This window comes from Larus michahellis, chromosome 1 (assembly GCF_964199755.1).
Source record: "Larus michahellis chromosome 1, bLarMic1.1, whole genome shotgun sequence".
Taxonomy (NCBI): Eukaryota; Metazoa; Chordata; class Aves; order Charadriiformes; family Laridae; genus Larus; species Larus michahellis.
This window is the reverse complement of record NC_133896.1, coordinates 144,177,730-144,203,676: the sequence shown is the minus strand read 5'-3', so window position 1 is coordinate 144,203,676 and position 25,947 is coordinate 144,177,730. Positions and strand designations below refer to the sequence as shown.

Here is a 25,947-nt window from a genome sequence, read left to right as displayed (position 1 = left end):
TAATTCATATGAGAGCAGATGAAATAATCTTACAGTCTAAAAATGGAAAAAGAAATGATGAATGAATTAATGCAATATTATCCTTTTCTTCCTTCCTCCCTTCTTCCCTTCCTTCATTCCTTCATTCCTGATTGAGTATAGGAAGAGAAATGGACATGTTCAGAAATTGTTTTTGATGTAAATTGCATTACACTAATTTAATCCAAAGCAGATCACTGCAAAGAGTTTTGGAGCCCCCTGTAGACTTGCATGCAAGCTCTGTGAAGACATACTAATTCAACACCACTTTTGTAAATGGCTGTTTATTCTTCTGTTAACAGTAGCAAAGCTACATATCAGTTCTTAATCCTTTGTGGAACAGTCACAACTGAGTGGCTTAAGTGTAAAAAAGTCTCAGCAATTTTAGTCTGGTGCAAGCTAGGTAACTGTAGAGTGGGGGCCTTGTCTGGATATCTTTATTAGGTGAATGCCCTGCAAGCTGAAAAAAATTAACTGCCTCTCTGCCGTGATCTTTTCACCTGTCTTAGGGTGAAGTTATACCAAGAAAATATTACCACCATCCAATGTTATTTAATGAGAAGAAAAGGAGTGGAAATAAATCCCAATGCATCTTACACGTAGCTTGTGTTTGAAATACCTTAGATGGTTTGGCAGAGTTATATATGAAGAGAGCAGCTCTGTATCTCCCCAGTACAAGTGGGTTATGGAGCTACAGTACAGTGTCACAAAGATGATTAAGGAACTCGAGCATCTCTCCTATGAGGAAGGGCTGAGACAGCTGGGAGCTCTGTTCAGCCTGGAGAAGAGAAGGCTGAGGGAGTATCTTATTAATGTATACAAATACCTAAAGGGAGAGCACAAAGAGGATGGGGCCAGGCTCTTCTCATTGGTGCCCAGTGACAAGAAGCAATGGCCACAATCTCCAAACACATAGAGGAACAGGAAGTTATTGGAAGTGGTCAGCATGGATTTACCAAGGGCAAATCATGCCTGACCAATCTGATAGCTTTCTATGATGTTATAACGGGTTGGCTGGATGAGGGGAGAGCCGTAGATGTCATCTACCTTGACCTTAGCAAGGCTTTTGACACTGTCTCCCATAACATCCTCATTAGGAAGCTGAGGAAGTATGGGCTAGACGAGGTGACGGTGAGGTGGATCGGGAGCTGGCTGAGTGACAGAACTCAGAGGGTTGTGGTCAGCGGCACAGAGTCCAGTTGGAGGCCTGTAACGAGTGGTGTCCCTCAGGGGTCAATACTTGGACCAATTTTGTTCAATATATTCATTAATGACCTAGATGAGGGGACAGAGTGTATCCTCAGCAAGTTTGCTGATGATACCAAGCTGGGAGGGGTGGCCGACACTCCAGAGGGCCGTGCTGCCATCCAGCGTGACCTGGACAGGCTGGAGAGCTGGGCAGAGAAGAACCTAATGAGGTTCAACAAAAGCAAGTGTAGGGTCCTGCACCTGGGGAGGAAGAATGCCAAACACCAGTATATGTTAGGGGCGGACATGCTGGGAAGCAGCTCTGAGGAGAAGGACCTGGGGGTCCTGGTAGACAGCAAATTATCCATGAGCCAGCAGTGTGCCCTTGTCGCCAAGAAGGCCAATGGCATCCTGGGCTGCATAGGGAAGACTGTGGCCAGTAGGTCGAGGGAGGTCATTCTCCCCCTCTACTCTGCACTGGTGAGGCCACAAGTGGAGTACTGCATCCAGTTTTGGGCTCCCCAGTTCAAGAGGGACAGGGAACTACTGGAGCGAGTCCAGCGTAGGGCAACCAAGATGATTATGGGACTGGAGCACCTCCCTTATGAGGAAAGGCTGAAAGAGCTGGGACTCTTTAGCCTGGAGAAGAGAAGGTTGAGGGGGGACCTGATTAATGTTTACAAGTATCTAAAGGGTGGGTTTAAGGAGGACGGAGCCAGGCTCTTTTCATTGGTTCCCAGTGACAGGACAAGGGGCAATGGGCACAAGCTAGAACATAGGAAGTTCCGTTCAAATACACGGAAAAACTTCTTTACAGTGAGGGTGACAGAGCACTGGAACAGGCTGCCCAGGGAGGTTGTGGAGTCCCCTTCTCTGGAGATTTTCAAGACCCGCCTGGATGCAGCCCTGAGGGATGTGGTTTAGGCAATCCTGCTCTAGCAGGGGAGTTGGACTAGATGATCTCTAGAGGTCCCTTCCAACTCTGAAGATTCCGTGATTCCGTGATTCCCTCTGAACATCAGGAAAAACTTTTTTACTCTGACGTAACTAAACACCGGCACAGGTTGCTGACAGTAGTGGTAGAGTCTCCCTTCTTGGAGATATTCAGAAGCAATCTGGATGTGGTCCTGGGCTCCAAGTAACCCTGCTTGAACAGGGGAAGTTGGACAAAGTGAAATCCAGCCTCCTAGTCCCTTCCGACCTCAACTATTCCATGATCCTGTGAGATGCTGAAGAAAAAAGGTATTCACTGAAGTCCATTCATATTTTGAAGCAAATTCAGACATAACTTTTAAAAGTCAGTCTAGACGGACCAGAGATCTCTTCACTGAAGCAAACAGAAACAAGATACTCTCATGATACTCTCCTCCTGTATTCCTCTCTTGTGAGACCCCACCTGGGTACTGCTCTGGAGTCCCCAGCACAAGAAAGAGATGGACCTGTTAGAGCAGGTCCAAAGGAGAGCCACAAAAATGGTCACGGGACTGGAACACGTCTCCTCTGGAGATAGGCTGAAAGACTTGAGGTTGTTCAACCTAGAGAAGAGAAGGCTCCAGGGAGACCTTATTGCCGCCTTTCAATATATAAAGTGGGCTTATAAGAAAGATGGAGAGAGCCTTGTTACCAGGGTGTGTAGTGACAGGACAAGGGGCAACATTTTTAAAATGAGAGAGGGTAGGTTTAGATTAGATATTAGGAAGAAATTGTTTACGATGAGGGTGGTGAAACACTGGAACAGTTTGCCCAGAGAAGTTGTGGATGCCCCATCCCTAGAATCATTCAAGGTCAGGTTGGATGGGGCAACCTGATCTAATGAAAGATGTGCTTTCCCATAGGAGGGGGGTTGGACTACACAAGCTTTAAAGGTCTCTTCCAACCCAAACCATTCTCTGATTTTGTGTTACTACAGTGATGACAAATTTTGAAGATGCTAATGATATCTTAAGTAGGTTTTCCTTACAAGGAAATCTTGGGTTTCCTTACAGTGCCTATTTTTTTTTTTAACTGAAAGTACTTACACAATTAAAACCTTGGATATCTGAATAAATTGAACCTTACCTGAGGAACACTTATGACTTGTCAAAGCATTTGTGATACTCTGCTACACAACTCTCTGGGGCGGTATGTGGCCTCTAATGAAATACCACAAGGCAGAAATAAAGTATAATTCTGTGAGAAAGGCCAGGTAGGGTTCAGTCTAGTACGACTAACTGAAAATCAAACCACTTCTCATGCTGTTTTTCTTTGATTCAGCTATTATCATGATTAAGAATTGTCCATAAATGTGTATCATCACACAGTGCTTTCAAAGAGGAAGGGTAGGGCAAAAGCTCTGCTGAATCAACTCTAGATGTTGTGGAAACATCTAATTTACTCGTTCCATAACTAGATTTCCCAGGGTTGTAAAAAAGATTATATCAATACATATGTGTAGGATTATGCTGTGGCTCTTAATTCCTACAGTGCCCAAATGTGAGATAATAAAAACTAAATGCTTACATGCCTTCTATCTGATGAATGTGTGCATGTTTAATAGGTAATACTCAATGTATGTGGATTGATCACATCCTCTACTTTTAACTTCTATTCAACTCTGGAGTGATGTGAATCAAGGGTCTAAGTGGAACCCATTCTAATTTAATATAAACCATTGTTATTGACCCCTGTGGCATTTTTCTCTGTTTTAGTAACAGATGTACCACTGCGTTAATAATAGATGGAAAGAATGTTTTCAGAAACAAAACAAAAGCTACTTTTGGAAAATTGTAAAATATTTAGGAGACAGAAAACTGAACTATGCCCACAAGACTTTTTGTAAAATTCTTGCTGTGATGAAGGTATCATAGTCTAAAGCATTCACAAAACAAAAAGAAGGGTGTAAATGTGACAGCCAAAGAATTTTTGAGGTTGCAAAGGATGTTACATTCCCTCATTTTTTCTGTTTTTATGTGGCTTCATAATAGCATCTGATCTGTCTTCAGTTTCTTAGTAAAAGCATTTACTTTTTAATTTTAAAATAATTATTTTAAATTACCAGCCTATGAGATCTTGAACTTGACTTATTATTTTTATTACAAAGAAATTAAAATAGAATTTTAATATTTATTTCAAGTTGTTCTGCCCTGAAACTGTATTCCTAGATTTATTTTTTTTTTTAATATTCTTTCCTATATTGAGCAGTAACTATTCTCCTTCTGGGAAACAGTATAGTATTGTTAAGTTTCATCTGAAATCTATGCCTCTTCTTTTAAATATAATTGTTAGTGGCTGTTATTGTGAATTCTTACATCTTTATTTTACATTACAGTGTTTGTATGCTTTCAACCTCTATTTAGAATCCTCTTCTGTTAGGATAAATCTAAAAATGTACCATAAATCTTCTGAGAATTCAGAATTATGCTAAAAATCAAAATAATCATTAATAATATGAAAGAAAAAAAAAAGATTCCTATTGCTTTGAGAAAAAATAAATGAGCTATCCTTATTTTTTTTTTCTATTTTGATTTTTTTCTTAAAAAGCCTTGTATGCAGAGATAAGCCTGATTTATCATGGCTTTTCGCCTGATGTAGTCCTTTGTAACAGTGCAAAGTCGATTTAAAAGATAAGCAAAGCAGAATGATGCCACATAATCAGAAGTGGTGGATAAGCATGCTCAGATAATTTTATGCTCAGATATTATGAATGTCACATAAACTTAGCTGAGCCTGAAAACTTCAAGGTAGGACTAAAACTCTGGAGAGTGATGCCTGATGCTAATGGTACACTCCTTGACCTTGCTTTCCTAAATTTATACGGGTGTAAGTCTTAAGTCTAGAAGGTTTATTTTTAAGTTGTTTTTGTTATCATGAAAGGTGTTCCACCGGCTTCTCTGAGGAAGAAGATATTCAGGCAATACAGGTGCTCTGTGACTAGACAGAATGTTCCCACCCATTCTGCCATCCTGCTCTTGCCCTAACATTAAGAGACGGTTTCGTCAGCTAAGACAGTAGTTAAGCTCTTGAAGCGCATTCACTCCTTAGGTCAGATCTGGGAAAATTGTCAGTAAGGGTGCAGATTAAAGGCATTTGTGGTTCTGCTTTTTATGATGTGGATACTTTCCAGTTACGATCTGGGCTAAAACCCAAAATCATTTTGTATGTCACTAAGCAGCAATGACTTTCAGTCACTACTGAATGGGACTGAATTTAAGAGGTGACTAAGTGATGAAAGACTCACATTTCCACTATGATAAGCCTCCTGAGCTACCTAATCCTCTTTAAGTACAGTTTCCTCTTTCTTTATTGCATCTTTGTACACAGAAAAGCTCCTTCTTAGAACATTATTTACAAGATTACAAAGCACATCTTAAGCAGCCATTCCTATAGCATTTTTTAATCAGTCAAGTTTAAATAATGTCTTAGTAACGCACACTCCATGATGGAAAACTTCAGTGTAATGCAGCTTGTGGGACTAGTGCTGTCGTGTTCAAAATTTGCTGCCGGCTGCTCAGCAGATTTTGTTTGCATCTGACATTGCAGGAGTTAAATTGTCAGCACAAGATGTGTTAGTACATTGCACATTTTACTTTACAAAAATGTAATCATATAACTTTCAAAATTTGAAAGGCTTTCTATTAGTTATGAACCTCTGAAAACTGGGTCTAATACAAAAACAGTGAAATGACAGTTAACATTGTGATCAAAATACTCTAATCAGTGAAAAAATTAGGATTTCTCAGAAGTTCCAACCACTGGTAATACCAACCATTTGTCTAACCTTTGCCTGTAAAGCTTAATTTCATATATAAATGATTTTGGTTGGATTTTGCTCCTTGCTTAAAGCGGGTTGGGAAAGTCATTTTCAGTGAGATTAAGAACACAGTAAAGATTTACACCAAAATTGACCTGCAAGAATACAGTGATTTCTATGTATACTTGGATGAAGGTTGCAACGAGGAAACTGAATGGGGCTAACTTTATCCAAATTGTAGATAATCTGCAAAATAAAGAGCAAGAAAGCAGTTTAAAGGAAGATATTAAGATTTTGCTGGTGGAGTTCGTCTGGATAGCAACGTTTTTAGCACAGATACTGTGAAGCTATTAAGAGGAGTTGCATTTGCCTTGTCCCAGGGAAACTCTAAAGGAATTTAGTAAGTCAGTCACCCAGAGCAAGAAATCAGGATGGCAGAGAGAGACATGATTTACAGCACCCTTTGCTCGCTTTGGTGAAAGCGTCCCTTTCAGCACTCACTTATGTACATGATTTTGCCATCATTTTTCTTCAACACTTGGACACTGAAAGCAATTTCTGTCTAGGTATTTATAGAGCTTGTTATCATGGTTTTAATAAAGGATGCAACTGAGCTAGTAGGTGAAGGATGTTGCTGGTAGAAGTTACATCTCTATGAAAGAAGCCTAAGCGTGAAACAAAGGATTAGAGAAACTAAAAATGTTCAGGATTTTTCATCTGGGCACTTAAACCTTCCTGCCCACACACCTTCCTTATACCTTCACATAGTTTTGTAGTGAATTACCCAGTGCCTTAATATAACTGATACAGTCTGTGAATAATTACACATTCATATGATCATGCAGAAGGCACAAGTGAACGTTGTAAGGCTATGAAGTCAAGTACTCAAGGATAGGAAAAATCAATCTTCCTATGATTGTGTCTTATGGTACAGTTTTTAAACATATGTTTACATGCCATTTATTTTCCCCTTGGAACCGTGTCTACTCATCACAGAGTGCCTTCTTAATGAGCAGCTACTTAACAGTAGGTGTATTCCTCATTGTTAAATATGAATTCTCATGTTTTATTTAACATGCACTATTGAAGTTCTGTTTTGAAGACAGATTTCTTTGACATCTCTCATCTTTTCTGTGTCATTACTTCGCTAGAGTATATAACAGATGCACAAACAAGCATTTCCACAAAGTCTTTGTAGGATAGGGGGATCTCATTAATCTGTTTCCCAGAAGAAAAACTGAGGCACAGAGATGGTGTTCAGATTTACCTACTGAGGTATAGCTTTGCTGCCAGTCACTCACTAATCCAGCTCTTGATCTAGAGTAAAGCACAAGGACTTTAATTTAGCTAGCATGGGAATGGGGAAGGGGGGAAAGCAAGCCATTTATCCTTCCAGGTCTTGATCCATGTTGGAGGTGGGAAATGGTTAGAATGTGCACCGAGACTCAGGAACTGAGGTTTTCTTCTGCTCTTGGGGATTAAGTGGTATTTTTTAAGGATAATTAAATACCTTCACCAACATATGAACTAGAATGATATGAACAGTTTCTGTGATGACTCATAAAATGTCTTCCAGCCTTTTACTTTTTTTTTTATAGCTGACTGCATCTCAGTTGTAGAAAAAACCTAAAACTGACCATGTGCATTTCAGTTTCAGTGATGATACTGAGAATCCTAGAGGTTCTTTTAAAATCATCCCTGCTGTTTCTTGGAGAAAGACATGGAACTTTATAATGCTTCTTTTGAAATGTATGTTAATTATTTTGAGACCATACTGTTAAAAAAGAGAACTAATTCTCAGTGAAAACAGTAATCATACGATAAAGTTTATGACACTATTGATTCTGTGTTGTAAACTATTGTTTATCGGCAGGCTGGTTCTTGTGAATGAATTGCCGTGCAGAAATTTCACACTGCTGAATCACAAGGCTGAAATTCCAGGTGGTAATAAGCTCTTATTGATGGGGTTGGTAGAACTGCCTTTTTATTGACTATGACTGGTTTTTTTCCAATGGTACATCTGACTGCTAAAACAACGACACTATATAATAGGCAGGCTGGTAATACTTACAAAGATCATTATTCTTCTAGAAATCAGTTTTGTATTTTACATTACAGAAAGCTTTTTATTGCACCAGCAGATAAATAATGAAATTTTTAAGGTTAGGGAAAGCACTAGAGTAATGATGCTGTGAATAGTGAAAGGCGGGCAGATGAAGTTTTAACTTTACTGTTCTCCAGCTTTTTCCCTCACTACTTGATTCTAAAATAAGGCATTTATGTTTCATTTTAGGGTCCTGTTTAAGAAAAACTGGCACTGAATCTTTATTATGCTTTCTTACCTGTTATTTTTTAATGTTACTGTTTGGTTTTGGTTTTTTTTTTTAATTTCATTTAGTGTACTGAAGGTATTTTTTACTATTTTGAATGCTTTCTTTTTGTTTTCTCTTTCTTTTGGCTTAGTTCTTGTACTTTGTATGCACTTCTGTCTTTTTAAATCATTCCCTCTTCCTACCCACCAGTGGAACTTTCCTTATAACATTTCCTCATGAAAGAGCATGTTGTAGTAACCCTGAGAACACCCAACAGATTTTATGTTACAGTAGTAAGCTTAATATCCAAAGGAACACCTGACCCCTAAGGGCTGAGTTGCTTGCTTGAGATGATGAAAATGAGACTTCAGGATAATCAAATCCCTACCTTAGACCAGCACGAAGTATGGCTTCAGTGGATCTTGCAGCTTGCTGCTACCAAAGAGGGGAGGCAGAGCACCCTTCCCTCCTTTCCCTCCTTTTTCCTAACCACCTTCCAGGGAAAGCAGAAAGGAGGAGAAAGAGGAGAAGCATATTCCTTTTTCCAGAAAGCACCCTTTTAGCAAACTACTAGATGGACTCATCTATAATTAGGCAAATTTAGTTTGCCTAAAATTATGTGTGATTAACTTGGCCCTTAGGTGCTTCGGTTTACTTGGTTTTAAAGTACTGCAAACACTTCTGTGTTATGAGGATAAAGGATATAGGCTCCGTAGGCTCTTGCATTTTAGTGCATGAGATATTTGTAGGTTAGAAATGATTTTACCGCCATTTCTGATTCATACTTGCATTTAAAAACAAGGCAGGCAAACAAGAAATAACACAATCATAGAATCATAGAATGTCTTGGGCTGGAACGGACCTTTAAAGGTCATCTAGTCCAACCCCCCTGCAGTAAGCAGGGACGTCTTCAACTAAATCAGGTTGCTCAGAGCCTCATCAAGCCTGGCCTTGAATGTCTCCAGGGATGGGGCCTCCACCACCTCCCTGGGCAACCTGTTCCAGTATCTCACCACCCTCATTGTAAAGAACTTCTTCCTAATGTCTAATCTAAACCTACCCTGCTCTAGTTTAAAACCATTGCCCCTCGTCCTGTCGCTACATGCCCTTGCAAACAGCCCCTCCCCATCTCTCCTGTAGGCCCCCTTCCGGTACTGGAAAGCCGCTATAAGGTCTCCCCGGAGCCTTCTTTTCTCCAGGCTGAACAACCCTAACTCTCTCAGCCTGTCTTCACAGGAGAGGTGCTCCAGCCCTCTTTGTGGCCATCTTTGTGGCCCTCTTCTGGACCCACTCCAACAGGTCCAACACAAACATAAGTGTGCTTTAATCTTAAAGAAAAGAATGGCCTGGCCCAGAAAAGCAAGATGGATTTTGTCTTCCTGCAAACCCAAAGATAACTTAGTTCTAGATATTTGAAATAAATGAGTAGCTCAGGATGTCTCAGCACTTTTAGCTTCAGTTTTCATGGAAGATACTATTTCTGCCAGCGTGAAAAGTATAGCTGTGTGTATAGTATATAGCTATGTGAAAGGTATCAAAGTGTTTCTGGCACCACAAAAGAGCAAAGCAAACATTAAGCAAGGAATAATAAGGGTTTTTTTCTTTATTTACAATTTGGACAGATATAATTTATCTGTTCAATTTGGTGGATGAAAAATTGGACATGAGATGGCAATGTGTGCTTGCAGTCCAGAAGCGAATCATATCCTGGGCTGCACAAAAAGAAGCATGGCCAGCAGATCGAGTGAGGTGATTCTCCTCTCTGCTCTGGTGACACCCCACGTGCAGTGCTGCGTCCAGCTCTGGGGTCCCCAGCACAAGAAAGAGATGGACCTGTTGGAGTGGGTCCAGAGGAGGGCCACAAAAATGATCAGAGAGCTGGAACATCTCTTTGAAGAAAGGCTGAAAGAGTTGAGGCTGTTCACCTTGGAGAAGAGAAAGCTCCAGGGAGAGCTTATTGCAACCTCCCAATATATAAAGGGGGCTTATAAGAAAGATGGAGAGAGACTTTTTACCAGGGCCTTAGATTAGATATTAGGAAGAAATTTTTTACAGTGAGGGTGGTGAGCCACTGGAACAGGTTTCCCAGAGAAGTTGTGGATGCCCCATCCCAGGGTTGAAAGCGGCTTTGAGTAACCTGGTTTAGTGGAAGGTGTCTCTGCCCATGGCAGGGGGGTTGGAGGTCTATGATCTTTAAGGTCCCTTTAACCCAAACTATTCTATGTTTCTCTGAGTCTATGATCATACTGAAACTTTCAGAATAATTTAATAACATGTAATGTCAAAAAGTATAAAAAAAGCCATTGTCATTACATTTTTTCAGATGATAATTTTTTAACAATTCTGGGACTTCTTAGCTCTGAAGTTTGTAAAACTGAATTTAGAATTTCTTTTGTCAGCTAAGGAAGTCTGTGATTCGCATTCTTGCTGACAAGTTTTGTCGATAAGAAACCTTTAATGAATGTATTTAGAAGTTTGCTGTAAGTGTTAAATAGTAAATAGCATTTTCTTTAAAAAAGAAACAAGGGGTAAAAAATAAAATAAAATACCTTGAGAATATCAGAAACTTTGATAAATGATGTTTGAAAACTTACCTGTTCTGTTTATAAAACTCTTTCCATACATAATCAAGCTACTTCAGTGGCAGCCTCAGGAAATGGATTTTAACAAAATGCCTGTGGTAGGTCTGTTAGCATCTCTGAAGATGAGACTTCCTTCCCTTTTGTTAGATTCTTTTCTTTCTCTAGATATCAAAAGAGATCTTGGCCCATCCAGTAGTATACATATAGAAATATGGTTATGATGTAGTGGTCTAAAAACAGAGCCATAACATCAGGTTCTTCTCTCCCATGTTGATATGAACAGTTCCATCAAATGAAGTAGCCAGGGCACCTTTAATATATTTATGTATATGCAGTACTAGTTTTATCTTCCTTTAAATATGTTTTTATTTCCTGAAGTGAGAGAGGTGCACTTTCATCTAAGAGTCAAATCTGGCCGCCTTTTCTTGTCAGCTCCTCATATACTACGGGCAGATAGTTTATTCCTTTTTACTCTTTGCAGTTACTCTTTGCTAGCTCTTCCCAATGGATTGTCACAGGAGATCACACTGTATTTTTTTTCCCTCCATGTGGCTGCTTTTCATTACTTGGCATCTGTTACAGTGATCAGTCCCTATTGATAATAGCTTATCGGAACATCATTATTCAAGCAGTTCTGGGAAGACTAGGTTTTAAGAAGGAGGAACAAAAATGTCATACAACTGAGATAAAAAGGGTGATAACAATTTGACATACTTTAATACTACATCTCCTTTTTGGAAGGTGTCTCTTTTTAGATGAGCTAACAGAACTGTTTTATTTGATTTAACCTTTCCTTTTATATATAAACATTTCTCAGTTCCATGCAAATCATGTGTTAGTGATTCTTCCCCAAGAGTTGAAGACGGTATCTTCCTAAATCCAAAGAGAATGAGATTGAATAAAGGAGACAGGGTCTTTATGTAGCAATTTAGAAGTGTTTCTAGTTGGCAGATACGCAGGTCCCTCAAACTACTTTCGTTTTTTAAAAAGGCATTTTTTAGGGACTTGGTTGGAAAAGAAGAAAGTGGTTACTTCACTAAGCAAGGTGATAAATACCCTGATAAATATCTGTTCTTTTTAACCATGTCGGGGTAGGTCTTCTGTTTGCATAGGTTGATGTAACTGCACCAAAGTCAGTGGAAATGGGTTGACTTGAAGTCAACAACTATAGATGCTTTATGAAAAGTTTGTAGTTCTTTAAAAAAAATTTGGTATCACAACCTTCCAAAAACCTGTATTTTCTGTTGATTTGTTTTTAATAAAAAGAAGAAAGAATAAGAAAAAAGAGGTGAAACCCCTGTAATGGAAGTGTATACTTAGTTTCAAACTTCAACCATAATGTCAGAAAGGTAATGAGCAAATGGTCCACCTTACTAATATGTGCAAGACAGTGCTAAGTATGTGGCTAGCAATAGGTGGCAAAGCACAGGAGGAAAGCAGAGGTGGCTGCCAGAAACTTGCAGGCAGGGAGCAGCACCATACAAGTGTCAAATGTCCGTTAACAGGAAAGTAGAGAGAAAACCAAAGCCAAAGGTAAGGATGATGTCTGTGCAGCTCAAAGTGGGCTGAAATGTCCCATCTGTCTCATGACGTCCTGACTTCATGAAAGTCGGGGCCAAAGTTTCCAATAACATAAAATGATGTGATTCAGGACAGAGTAAAACATAACGTAGGTTCCTCTGTATCAATCATAATACATCCTACAGGATGAACTTTTGAACATTTTAGCATGATGTTAAGGGCAAAGTGCTGCTGTGATGGCTGCTTTACCAATATTATTTTAATAGGGCACAAAATTGGCAGATGTCCTTATAAAAATACCTAAGACATTTCTATGGGACAAATCCTAAATGTTCTTGCCAACTTGTAGCTGAGGTAGTCAAGCCCCATATCCCAAATTTATCAGTCCATTCACGTTTGAACTTTAGTGTGGTTCTGCTGTAGTTCATCAAACAGTTGTTGCAATAACCCCCAGGTGTTGCTCATAAAAAGTAGATGGCCAAGTTGAAGAGAGCTTTGAGGACTTTCTTGGCAAAAAATACAAGAGAATTGTATCACATTTCTCTCTCAGAATGTAAACTGGTTTTCTGATGTGACATTTAATTACTTCCCTTGTTCCATATTAAGTTTAGGAACACAGAGTAAGAGAGTAGAAAATAATTATTTTAAATAGGAGGCACTGGTGTAATAAATACACTGTCAGGAAACGTATGCAGACGTTCTATCCTACTGTTGTCATATTTAATTGTTAAATCTGGATAACGGTACAGTCAGTTGCTAGGTATAGCTAGCCATGCTTTTCCAGTGCCTTTGAGAGCAGAAATCTATTCGCTATTGTGTACTTCTCTCTGTATGTATAGTGAAACACCAGTCTGGTATGGAACTATTCATGTGAAAAGTGGAGATTTCAAACCTGTTCAAGGATGTCTGTCTGTATACAACATCAATAGATTTGATGTTAATAAGTTTAGAAAGAACTAGTTCTTAAAAAAAAATAATACATTAATAGGTAGGGACTAAGCCTGTACCTGCCTCTTTATCCATAGGAATAGTGGTATTCCCATAATGAAGAAATGTGCTGGTTGGGACCTTCCAGTGCTTATTTGCCATCTGTGCTTTGGGGAGTTTACCTTGGCAATAACCCGTCTCTTTTGCAAATACTGTCTATTTACAGTTAGTTTAATTTTTTCCTTGTATCTATGCTAATATTTCAGTGATGTTGCTGTGTCAATGTTCCTTTCTCATCTCAAATTTAGCCTTCAGATTTATCCTAAAAACCACATCTCATTGTGATCCTTGTATGCAAAGCAGAGCCCTCCAGAAATCTGTCTGGCCTTCAACAAGGAAGTCTCATAACTCCTTTTTTGTAACTTCCCATTACAAACAAAATGACACATAGCATTCATATTGTTGTAAACTCAGATTACTAACTCTATTAGTAATTTCACATGGCACATATTTGCTTTATTCATGAGTAAGAATTAGGTAGAGAAAAGGCAAAGAAATGGGTCTGATGCTCTCAGGGCCCTCCATGATCCTGTGCCCCCACCATGTCTTGGGGGCATCAGATACACCTTGGCCTAAGCAGAGACCTCAAATATTTCCAAACCAATTTAAAATGTGAGTGACATTTCTCTTTCTAGGGCTCAGACCAAAAAAAAGTAGACATCTCCCGTGCTATTGAATACTACTATGAAACTTCAACAAAAGCTCTTTCCAAATAGTCTGGGAACATTTTTTCAAGACAATGAAATGACGGTGATGAATTAAGGAATCAAAGTCCCATTTCATAAGATAGTGAGCAATCTTCTGAGCTAGTCATCTATGATCAATGAGGATGACCTGAAAAATGATTTGCCTTCCCTTCTGAAAGGATCCTCTGGCGTTTAAATCAGCATAGATACTGTGATATTGAACACACACACATACCAGAAGAAAGAAAAAAAAAAAGGAGAATAAGTTGGGAAAAAAAAAAAAAAGCTGAATCATAAAGAAAGATTTGTGGCCTTCAGTTTGTTTGGGTTTGTTTGTTGTTTTTTTTCTCCTAAGTTCAGAATGTCATCTAGAAAAGACAGATCGGAGTTTACATTCATTAGTGGAAAATTCCCTTGAGGACAATTTTCACAGTCAGGCTTACTTTCTTACTGGTATTAACAGTGTCTGTACAGAGATTCATTCACAGCTAGCATGGTTTGGAGATGGTGATTGCACAGTAGGCTTCAGGTGTCTAGTGGTACTTACCCATAAAAGCCACTGAGTTGCCCAAAAGCAATTAGACAAGTAGGTGAATGAGCAAGTGTGCATGGTGATGGTCAGGTCAAGGGGAAAAAAAAGCATCTTCTGTTTTGGGGGTGAGTTAATGCACAGTTAATCTTTCATGTAAGATTAGACTTGCACAATTAAAATCAGAAAACTGGGAAATGAAAAGGATTAAGATTTCATGAGGAGCATTAATTCCATCTTGATAAAACTCCTCTTAACATTATGGTATATGATTTATAGCAAAAGTTTAAAACCTGCTCACAAATTCACCAAAGATTAAAAAGTTTGGCTGTTAAAAGGCAATAAATGTTTAGGCTCTAATATCAACCAGTTTTATCACAGTTCCATTTTTATTTAATAAAAGTCAGAAAAATGAAACAAACACACTGAAAAATACTTCAGAATTTTCAGAAAAGTGTAAAGGATTCAAATGTAGGGTTAAATTACTTGTCCTGTTTTGTATTAATCTTAACTCTTCATACTTTAATCTGGCAAAAGGTTGGCATTATACATTTGGATCTAAGAGCATATACATACTCAGTTTAAAATTGTGTCTGATATTAACTGAGTTAATAAATGTTTAAACCTTTGAAGATGTAGAGAGGAGTTTCGTTTATCGCTCCACAATTATTGAATCAATCACCATCAGCATATACTGGAATGATCAAATAGCTGAAGCCTTAACTGCACCTGACAGTTTAATTCAAAATGAATAGCATCCTTTGGTTGTCATTACAGGTTGCGTAGGTCCTACCTAGAGAAATCCCTTCCAAAATTTGAAAGAAAACATGGGAGACTTCGAAGTGGGGAACTAGACAGTGTCTTTTGCATTATGCATCTTAGTTGTATGTGTGAAATAGTATCTTATTCTCAGATGTGTGCAGAATGAAGATGCAAATTTACACAAAAAGTTATCATCACAGCTGTCATGCAAAATGCAAATGCAATGGACCCTCCTAAAATTGCATGACCATCTCTCATATTTTAGCATTTTAAGCAGGCTAAAAATTAAGATTTACATTAGAAATACATAGCCTTATGTTGAACAGATGTAAGGTCTAAAAGTGGAATTCAAGCAATGCATTTATTAGCTAATTTAAATACTAGTAAGGAGATAGCCACGGAGTAGTTAATACTTTTGACCTTTAATGATCCATCATTAGTGTGTCGTACTGATGTAAATATGAAAACTTTTCCATACTGCATTGTCTATATTGATGACAGGTCTTCACAACTTTCATAACCACATCTTAACTCTGCTTTATTATCCATGTGTATTTGGATATATCTAAAATATCATTCCAACTTTCACATTTACAAAATAATTTGAACCCTATATGAGTAAGAGAAATAAGAAATCTGGTACTCATTTCTAGGAAAAATTTATGCATAATTCTAAGTCAAAATTTCGTTGATTTATTCATAGCTGCTAAGTAGTGCATACCTAATCTGCTGTGCGCTATGCTGAAAATTTATCCTGAGGGTCTGAAAGACACATTATACTTATAAGATTGTATAAACAGTCACAAGTCAATTACAAGTTTACAATTACATGGCAATCAAAACAGAAAGCAAATTCATGCTGATAGCTTAAATGATCCCACACCAAAGTTGCTTTGTTTTTTTTTTTTAAAAAGACTGCCCTCTCTGAGCCCTTACACTGATTTCACTTGTCTCACCCTGAGTCTAGGGGAATCCAACAGAAAAACGTTTGATGTTCTACAGACTATCTGGACCTAACAACTACTGATTTGAAAGGTAATTTTAGGTGGTTAAATCTGGGGCATTTGCCTCACTTTACCTCATTGTGAAAAGAATTCAGAATTTTGGGGGCCAAATTCATTCAAGATAGGTGAGCTGTGTAAGAAACTGCTTCTTTTGCTTCACTGACTTTAAAAAATGTTTATAGTACCTGTGTCAGATGTAGATGTGTACGCTGTATGTAAATCCTGCCCTCTATGTGTCTACAGTATGCACAGGTGGAGCTTGATTGTGCTAGCACCAGAGCTTCAGTGTAGGATTCATCAGTCCTACCACGTTTTGAACTGCCAGTAGCAGCAGGTCTGAACTGTCTTCCAAGATGGAGAAAAACTGTCCAGCAGAGCTAAGAAATCCAGCTCTACTGTGGTCCCATAGACTGAATGCCCAGCAGTTGTGCGAGTGCCTTAGGTGCCTTCCTGGAGTCCATCCTTGGTTTTAGTTTAATTTGAAAGGAATTGAGGTCACAAAATCTAAGAAGGCTTTGCTATGCAACTAGAAATATATTAACTGACTGTGATTGGATTTGCTGTAGATGTGCACTCCTGGTCTGAATTAAAACACTAATATAGATGCGCTTTTTCAGAACGAGATGCTACGAGATGTTGACATAGAAGATCCCACTAAGCTATCGTAGTAAGAACTTAGCACATTTGAGACTCTGGCTTTGTGCTTTGGAGAAGACTTCATTGTGTCTGTTTCCGTAGCATAACTTTAAAAATAATGGTATCACAGTAGAACTGCTTCAAAATATACCTCTGAATCTACACTCCACTTTCTGCAGGAATTATTAAATATTTTGTCATTAGTTATGAATTTATTTTCTGTTCTATTCAAACAATTACATTAACTAGTATTCACTCTCACCTTTGATGTTCATATGCTGGTGCTTCCTTTATGCAGACTCACTCATCTTCTTAGTTGGATGTGTTCTGTTGACTGGCTAGGTAATACGCCATAACATCAACCTATTGCTTCATCCCAGAATTTCCACTTTCCAGTGGTTGTGTTCTAGCTCTGCATGTTAAACAAGTTGCATGCAGAGTTTATGTACTGTTCACCATATGTGCAGCCACTTCTTCTGTTGCTGTCAATGGTTTTATTATTTTCCATCTTTACCTCAAGTGTTGTGCTCAATGACTAGGTCTGAAAGTGATAATTACTTCCCCACTGCAGAGACAAACTGATTTACATATTTATCAAGGGGAAACTGGATGGCTCTGAGCATACCACAGAAACATTTGCATATTTATAACCTGAAACGTACAAAAGCTAAAATTAAGATAGGGGTGTCTCGGTCTTAGTTACTAAGCTTGTCTTTATACAAAGGTTTTAGTCAGTGGATTTTGTAATCAGATCAGTGCATTAAAGAGTGAAGCATCTTTTTTCATCACACAAAATCAACATAGAGATTAAAATGATTGTTATCTTGTGAATGATGGTGTACAGAAGTTGCAAGATGAAATCTTAGCCTTTGAGCTCTGAAGAGGTGATGAACTCTGGATTTACCTTAATTTAACTCCTGTAGCAGGAAGAGGGCCCCAAGAGGTTTACTATGTAGTGGCTATAGAGTTGAGTGGCATAAATATCTTTTCTGGGAGAAATATAAACTTCCAGATACTTATGCATGTAGGGTTAATTTATAGGATTTTATACATGTATTCAAAGCACTTGCACTCCTCGCTTGCCACTCACAGAGACGAACCCCTTCAGCTGGCTACAAGTTAGTTGTGATTCAGGTTAATGATGCTATTCTGAATATGCTTTAGGAAACATGTCTTTTCCGAGAGGGTGGTCAAACACTGGAACAGGCTTCCTAGAGAGGTGGCCAATGCCCCAAGCCTGTCAGTGTTTAGGAGACATTTGGACAGTGCCGTTAACAACATGCTTTAACTTTTGGTCAGTCCTGAAGTGGTCAGGCAGTTGGACTAGATGATCATTGCATATCCCTTCCAACTGAAATAGACTGTTGTATTCTATTAGTATCAGTAGGGAATTCTGAAACAGCAAATATGAAAAAAACTGAAAAACCAAACTGTATCTTCTAGGCAGAGACGCGATGGCTGATCTTCCCACATCACTTTGTCCAATACTTGTCTCAAGCTCACTGTAATCTTCTGGATACAACAGAGGCACATGAAAGTCTGCTGGGTCAAGAATGTTATATTTGCAGGAATTCTCTTTATCTTGTCTTGTCTTGGCCTGAGACAGATGCTTAGCCCTCCTTCTGAATCCTGTTGTTTCTTCAAATCTGTCAAACTGCTTTAAAGCTTTCCTGAGGAGTAGAGGGACTATTTTGTCCTAATGCCTAGATTACACAGAGATATTTTGTATTCTAGAGCCTTTTATTCATAATTTAAGAAAGACTCAAAATTATTTTGAATTAATACAAATAACATTTCTGTCCTATTGACTTTAAACGACAGTAATTTATGAGTCAAATGCATTTGTTCATATGCTTGCTTGACTAAAAACATTTGAACAATTTTCCAAATCACTAACACATTTGTAAACACATTATTGCTTTTCAATATTTTTACCTTGTTTTCAAATGAATAGTCATTTTTTATAAACCCTTTATCTTAATGTAGGTGAGTACAGTAGGAGTTTTACATGGTTCGAAACTCCAGAAATTACGTTCGGCATTGGAGAGGCTGGTTCAGCTACCGTTCATGCTGTGTGAGAGAGGTTGAATAGTGGCATGGCACTCTCAGTTTCCTTCTAAAGAATACAGTCAATTGCACTATCACTTTCACATGGCTATCACTGCATTGAAATTGGCATTTTGACTTTTAGAATGAAACAACTCTTTTTAATTTAGCAGAGCTTGAAGCAAGAGTGGACAGCAGCATGTAGAGAGCAGTCCTCAGTATATTTTGGAGAAAGCTTTGCTTAAATTTTGGAACACTGACGTACTAATTAAAACAAGTAACATTTTAATGCTGTCCTTAATCTGTTTTGTATCTTAAAAAATACAAATGAAAGAAGAATGTCCAATGATCTAGTGGCTTTGCTTGCTACATGTTAGCCACCTATAGTGGGGTATACATTCCTAGAATGGCAATAGTAGGAAAAAATTGATCTGAAATTCTAGTTGCTAAATAGCTTCAGAAATTATGCAGCTCCTTCAGTGCTAGATTGATTTTGTTGTTCAGAAATGTTGTCTTTCCAAATCTGTTCTGTTCAAATCAGAAAAAACATAAGAACAGTAGCATCCACAGAGATCAGTGCAGCTGTTAATTTTTTAGAACATGGCTTTCAAGTGAGCCTTTTAAGTCAAGAATCCTTCCATTTTTATTGATAATTTCCTACACTAGGGATAGAAAGTTATTGTTGCTTGAACAGAGCTACAGATTTCCCAGGCTTATTTATCCTACAGTTTCACATTCTGTATCAACTCTTTACATCCAAAAAGTCTTTTAACATTTGTATTGCTTTCTGCAACCAGCAAGGTGACTCAAAGGGAATACTAAACCAGCTGAAGCCCCATTCTTGTAATTCAAGAGCACATGACATATGATACCCTTCCAGTCCTATTGGAGGAGGTAGGCTAGATGAAACTCCTCCTTGTTCATTAACTGTCATCGCCTGGGAATGTTTATACATCAGTCTGAAGTCTCTGTGACATCTACATTCTAAAGTCTCTGTGAAATCTACAGAAATAATAAGAGTGGAGGAGTTAGAGTAAAAAAGAAATTAAATTGTTATAAGAAAACAGTAAAGGATGTATTTTTCCTGCTTTGTAGTGTGTGCTTCCAAAATTGGTGTTACTGCATGTGAAAGATATCTGTTCGTAGAGATCCACAATACATTCTTTACATTTTTCTTCTGTATTGGTTACCATTTAGAAATGCTAATAAGTGAATGTATTGCTTCTGTTAACAGTAGCCACATCATTCAAATGCACTTTAATGAGGCTTATCTCCTGGTAGCACACACTTTATTGCTTATTTATAGTTTCCATTCTAGAAGGTGTCAGTGTTCAAGATGAAAACAGAAATGGAAGTTTTGCTTCATTTCTGCGAGTGCATTGTGATTGCCATTCTCTGACAATAGTGTAATTTGAATTACCGCTCTTAGTCCATCCGTACTGAAAAATCGTGTTGCTAAAATAAATCGTCATTTTGGCATTTGTTAATTAACCCTAATGTAGCCAATCTTCTTTGTGTTTAAAAATCCAAATGAAGGAAATGGAAGTTGTACTGTTGAGGTCAACAAGCTTTGGATGAGACTTCATTTTATTGGGATATTTTTCCTGAAATGGGTAACATCTGAGTGTCAGAATTATATTTTTTCAGGCTAAGTCAAGCTTCTCAACCTCATTTTGAAAAAAAAAAAAAAGGTCATCATGATGATGACTGCTTTATTTAATTAATTGTGGTAGCAAGGCATTTTTCATTGCATCTCATTTTTTCCCAGATTAATTAGGAAATCAAAATGGCCATTATTGAATGACAGCAGATGTCTCTGATCACCAGAGATCATTTAATGGGGTAGACTGGGTGGAATTCTTGTTTTATTTTCATTTTCTTTTATATACAGGGTGAATTTGAACATTTCATTAAGGAAAACTGTGTAGGTAAAAAAACGCATTTGTGCATGTCATTGCGCATATACTTCTTTGTGCGATCTCATTTGTTATTATTATCATAGAATCATAAAATCATGGATTGATACAGGTTGGAAGGGAATTCTGGAGGTCATGTGACAGAATATCCACACATAATGTCCTAACTTATCTATATGCTCCACTTCTTTGTCATCATTGCCACCTTTCCAAGGGATATTATAATTAACTTGGCCAGCACATTCTCAAAACAGTCTCAGAAGCCAATGGGAAGTTGCCTCTTTCTTTCCTGGCACTAAATCCACCTCCTGCAGCAAGCGAATGGCATGTCAGATGGATCTACGTGATTTTCCCTCAACCCACCAACTTTAAAATGTCAGCCTTTGTAACAGATTTTCCTCAGCTCTGTTGGGAAATTTCAACTCCCACAAGGTTTCAAAATTTGCATAAACAAATTCTCCTACTCTTACATTTCTTCTTTGCTCCTAGTTTACAAACAAGACCAACAGGTATCTCTTATTTAACTGCTGATGTTCCTTTATTCATGACACAGTCATTTGAGCTGATGAGAAATGAAGACAGTCAACCTTTTTAACAAGGCAGTTTTAGAATGCTATAACCTTAAAAGACAAGTAGAAATAGTAGCAATAAGGTAGGGCAACTACTCCTTATCCAGCAAAAGAGCGTATCAACAGAAATGATGTTCTGAAAATTGTTAAAGAGGGCTCTGTATTTCAAAATTCTTATCTCATCCTCTCTGACACAATAATTGGGCATCAGCTGTTGAATTAATTCTTACTGGACAGGTAAGCAAATCAAAATTAACATTCAAATTGGAGCATTCATGGATGTTTAAGTAAAAAGAATAAAGATAAAATGGTTGGGAAGACAGAATTATCTTTATATGCTCTGAGATCCCTAAAGGACAAGGTTAAAGCTCATTGCCAGGCTGATGTGAAGAAGTATATTTTTAATCTTTGGTCAGTTTCCAGGACCAATTATTTTAGATTCCTAATCAGTATAAAATTCACTGGAGCAAGTTACAAAGAGTGGCTTCACTTCCATTCATACAGAAACCCTCTTTAAAAACTCAGTCTAAATAGGTATGAATGCAATTTATATGCACTGCAAGACTTTTCACAGTGCCAAGGTAATGTGAGGAGCCCTTTGTGAAAATGAAACATGAGCCCATGGTGCCTTGGAGTTTCAGAGCATATCCATGTGGATTCTTCTTTTAAATATTTGCACGTGTGTGTTCGTATTATCTTGCACATTTTGAGTTTAGTCAATGTCTGTACTTATATGATGACAAGTTAGGGACTAATTAGCAAATTTGAGAGTCATAGCATCATAGAAACATAGAATGGTTAGACCCTAAAGGGACCTTAAAATTATCATCTATTTCCAACCCCCTGCCATGGGCAGAGACACCTCCCAGACCCTGAAGACTTACAGGCTTGTAACTGATAATAGTTGCATGCTGAGGTTAAGTGAAACTTGCAAAATTTTCCAGCTCTCTAGTCTGTCTTTAAAGAACATGGACTCATTCACTTTCTCGGATGTTATCCTAAGTATAGGGAATGAACTGTTGCTATAGGATACTTCTAACTTCTTTGCTGCTAGGCAAAATTCTGCAATGTTTTGAATTAAATATTTGAAATAATTGCTTCTCCAGGAAAAAAAAAAGAAAAAAGCAATGCATTATATTTCTGCTTTACTTGTGTTCATTTTTGCATACTAAATGTCACTTACTAGTAGCTGAAACAGTGACTGTGGGTGGGCACTGAGATTAGCTGTAAAGAGCTAGCTGTGGTGGGAGGCTAGGAGGCAATAATACTCTAGAGCAGTAGTACAATGCACTTTGAACTTATCAGTTGCTTCATATAGAGCTCCTGAGATATCAGAAGAGAACCCAACCGTGCTCATTTTTCCACATGAGTACCCACAGCAATGCGGATAGCATCAGGTGTGTACAGCTGTAATGCAAGCATATTTGTCTCTATACAACAATAACACATGGGAGAGAGATAAACAGGGGCAAAGCTTTAGCTGACTGCAACAAATATCTTTACAAATATGATTGCATTGTCTACATGGAAAAGGCATTTTTGAAGATCTGAGACTGGACAAGTAAGAAAAAGAAGGTGTTGAGCACTGCCAGGGGACTGCTGTGGGTTTGGGGTGAAAAGGACCTTAAGGATCATCTAGTTCCAACCCCCCTGCGACGGGCAGGGACACCTTCCATTAGACCAGGTTACTCAAAGCCCCATCCAGCCTGGCCTTAGACACTTCCAGGGATGGGGCATCCACAGCTTCTCTGGGCAACCTGTTCCAGTGTCTCACCACCCTCACAGTGAAAAATTTCTTCCTGATATCTAATCAAAATCTGCCCTCTTTCAGTTTAAAACTGTTACCCCTTGTCCTGTTGCTAGGCTCCCTGATAAAGAGTCCCTCTCCACCTTTTCTCTAGTCCCCCCTTTAAGTACTGGACGGCTGCTGTAAGGTCTCCCCAGAGCCTTCTATTCTCCAGGCTGAACAACACAGCTCTCTCAGCCTGTCCTCATAGGACAGGTGCTCCAGCCCTCTTTGTGGCCCTCCTCTGGACTTGCTACAACAGGTCCATTTCCTCCTTATGTTTGGGGCCCCAGGGCTGGATGCAGACATCCAGATGAGGTCTCATGAGAACGGAGTAGAGGGGGAGCATCACCTCCCTCAACCTGCTGGCCACACTTCTTTTGATGCAGCCCAGAATACAGTGAGCTCATGTTGAGCTTCTCATTGACCAACACCTCCAAGTCCTTCTCTGCAGGGCTGCTCTTAATCCATTCTCTGCCCGGTCTGTATTTGTGCTTGGAATTGCACTGACCCATGTGCAGGATCTTGCACTTGACCTTGTTGAACTTCATGATGTTCGCACAGGACCACCTCTCAAGCCTGTCCAGGTCCCTCTGGATGACATCCCTTCCCTCCAGCATTGTCAACCATGCCACACAGCTTGATAGCATTGTCAGCCATGCCACACAGCTTGATGTCATTGTCAAACTTGCTGAGGATGCACTCAATCCCACTGTCCATGTCACCAACAAAGATGTTAAACAGTACCTGTCCCAATACTGACCCCTGATGAACACCACTCGTCAGTGGTTGCTACTTGGACATTGACCGCAGATCTTTGAGTGCAACCATTCAGCCAGCTCCTTATCCACTTATCCATCCATCAAATCCATGTCTCTCCGATTTAGAGACAAGGATGCCATGCAGGATAGTGTCAAATGCCTTGCAGAAGTCCAGGTAGATGGCATCAGTTGCTCTTCTCTTATCCACCGACAGCCTCCAGAGGTACTCCATACATTAACTTTTTTTTTCTTAGAATGTCTTATTCTAACACTCACACTGAGATTTTTGCCATGCTGCCTCTATAGGTTGCTAGGCAGCAAAGCTTTAGCCCCAGACTGTTAGCTCTATTCTGCATGCTGAGACTCTTTCAAACATCCTCTGTGGTTTGAATCTTCCTGCTGAGGGGCCTCCTTGATTGAGAGCAACTGCTTTCAAAGGTCACTGACTCTTGTGGATCAGCCTTTTTCTCTGATGTGCACAAATCTTCACATTTTATACTTCAAGAAACCCTGCAGCAATTGAACCATGGTCCTGATTGCAACAAGCCTTGTGTAATTGTCCCCTACTGTATGTTGCATGGTGCCAATTGCTATGTATAATAATGTTTTTATGGAAAGTGATCTTGAAAAGGCATAAGAACAAAAATATTTGTATGTGCTAATGAAAAAGCTACTTGAAGACATTAAGACTGTCTTTTTTTGTTTTGTTTTTGTTTTTTTTTTACAGGGCAGGTTCTGGATGTGCTGGAGAAATATAATCTGAGTGATAATACTCTTGTATACTTTACGTCTGACCAAGGGGCTCATGTTGAAGAAATCTCCAGTTCTGGAGAAGTCCATGGAGGATACAATGGCATATATAAAGGTGAACATTCTCTGATTATTTTTAAAAATTTTGTCAGAAACTATATCTCCTTGGTTTTGCTCCAAAACCGTAATGTACTCTATGGCCAAGAAGGTCAAAACTTGATTCCATAATAGTAAGCTTTTCATGACTTTCATTTTAAATTAGGCAGTAAATAGGCAGTAAATATATGGGCTTTACTTGTCAAATACTGCATGTCAACCAGAGTACTTTCTCAACTCTGTGGAGTTTTAAGACTAGCAAATACACTCTTGAACTGGCGAGAGATACAGCTTTGGAAGGGTCATCGTACTCACAGTACTTTACTGTCATGGCTGGATAGTAGAATAGAAAGGGAAAAAAGGTGGTTTTTTGAGCCATCAGAAATCATGAATGAGAGCTAAATACCATGGAGTGAGCAGGATCACATGAGGAGAAGATATGGAGAAGATGGGAGAATGAGCAACAGAGTCCAGTGTATTCATTACAGAAAAAGTAGAAAAGGGAAGTTAGGTTTAAAACGAAAAATGAGAAACTGGATTGAGTTTGGGATGGGCAAGTTCCGCAACAGCCAGAAGAAGACAAGATTTGAAGCAGAAAAGTCTGAATTGGAGGAGAGAGTTTTGAAAATAATGCATAATAGACTTATTGAATTGAATTCTGATTTGGAAACAGAGAGACTTTAGTTAAAAGGACAGAGTTGAGTTGTATTCTTTTAGTGCAGGTCTTGAGAAGATTAATAGTCCAAAATCTGTTTATTCTGTGGAGACTTAAAAAGTGTTTAAAGTCTACCTCATTGTAATATACTTTCTCCTGGTGATATCACACAACAATACTGAAAGATACTGCCTTTTTTTGCAATAAAAAGCAAAAAATTCCAGCTTAGGAATCAGTCTTCCTCATTTTGTCCATTCCATATCCCTGGCATGGCGATCCCTTCAATCACCAGGAATTTAATACACCACTGGATAACAGACAGCATTGTCAAATATGAAATAAAGGATTCTCTCTGACAAAGAACAGAAAGCAGTGTTTTCCAGCATGCAAGTGGTAGACACACAGCATCAGGAA

At 38.6% G+C, this 25,947-nt stretch overlaps 1 protein-coding gene across 3 annotated transcripts in view; it reads left to right on the top strand.

Moving 5' to 3' along the window:
• The window catches only part of STS (steroid sulfatase), a 118,309-nt gene that overhangs the window by 46,558 nt on the left and 45,804 nt on the right, over positions 1–25,947 (top strand). For all 3 annotated transcript variants that reach the window (XM_074606961.1, XM_074606979.1, XM_074606969.1), the window contains one exon: positions 24,760–24,897. In XM_074606961.1, coding sequence (XP_074463062.1) covers positions 24,760–24,897 — 138 coding nt within the window. The remainder of the gene's footprint in view (positions 1–24,759; positions 24,898–25,947) is intronic.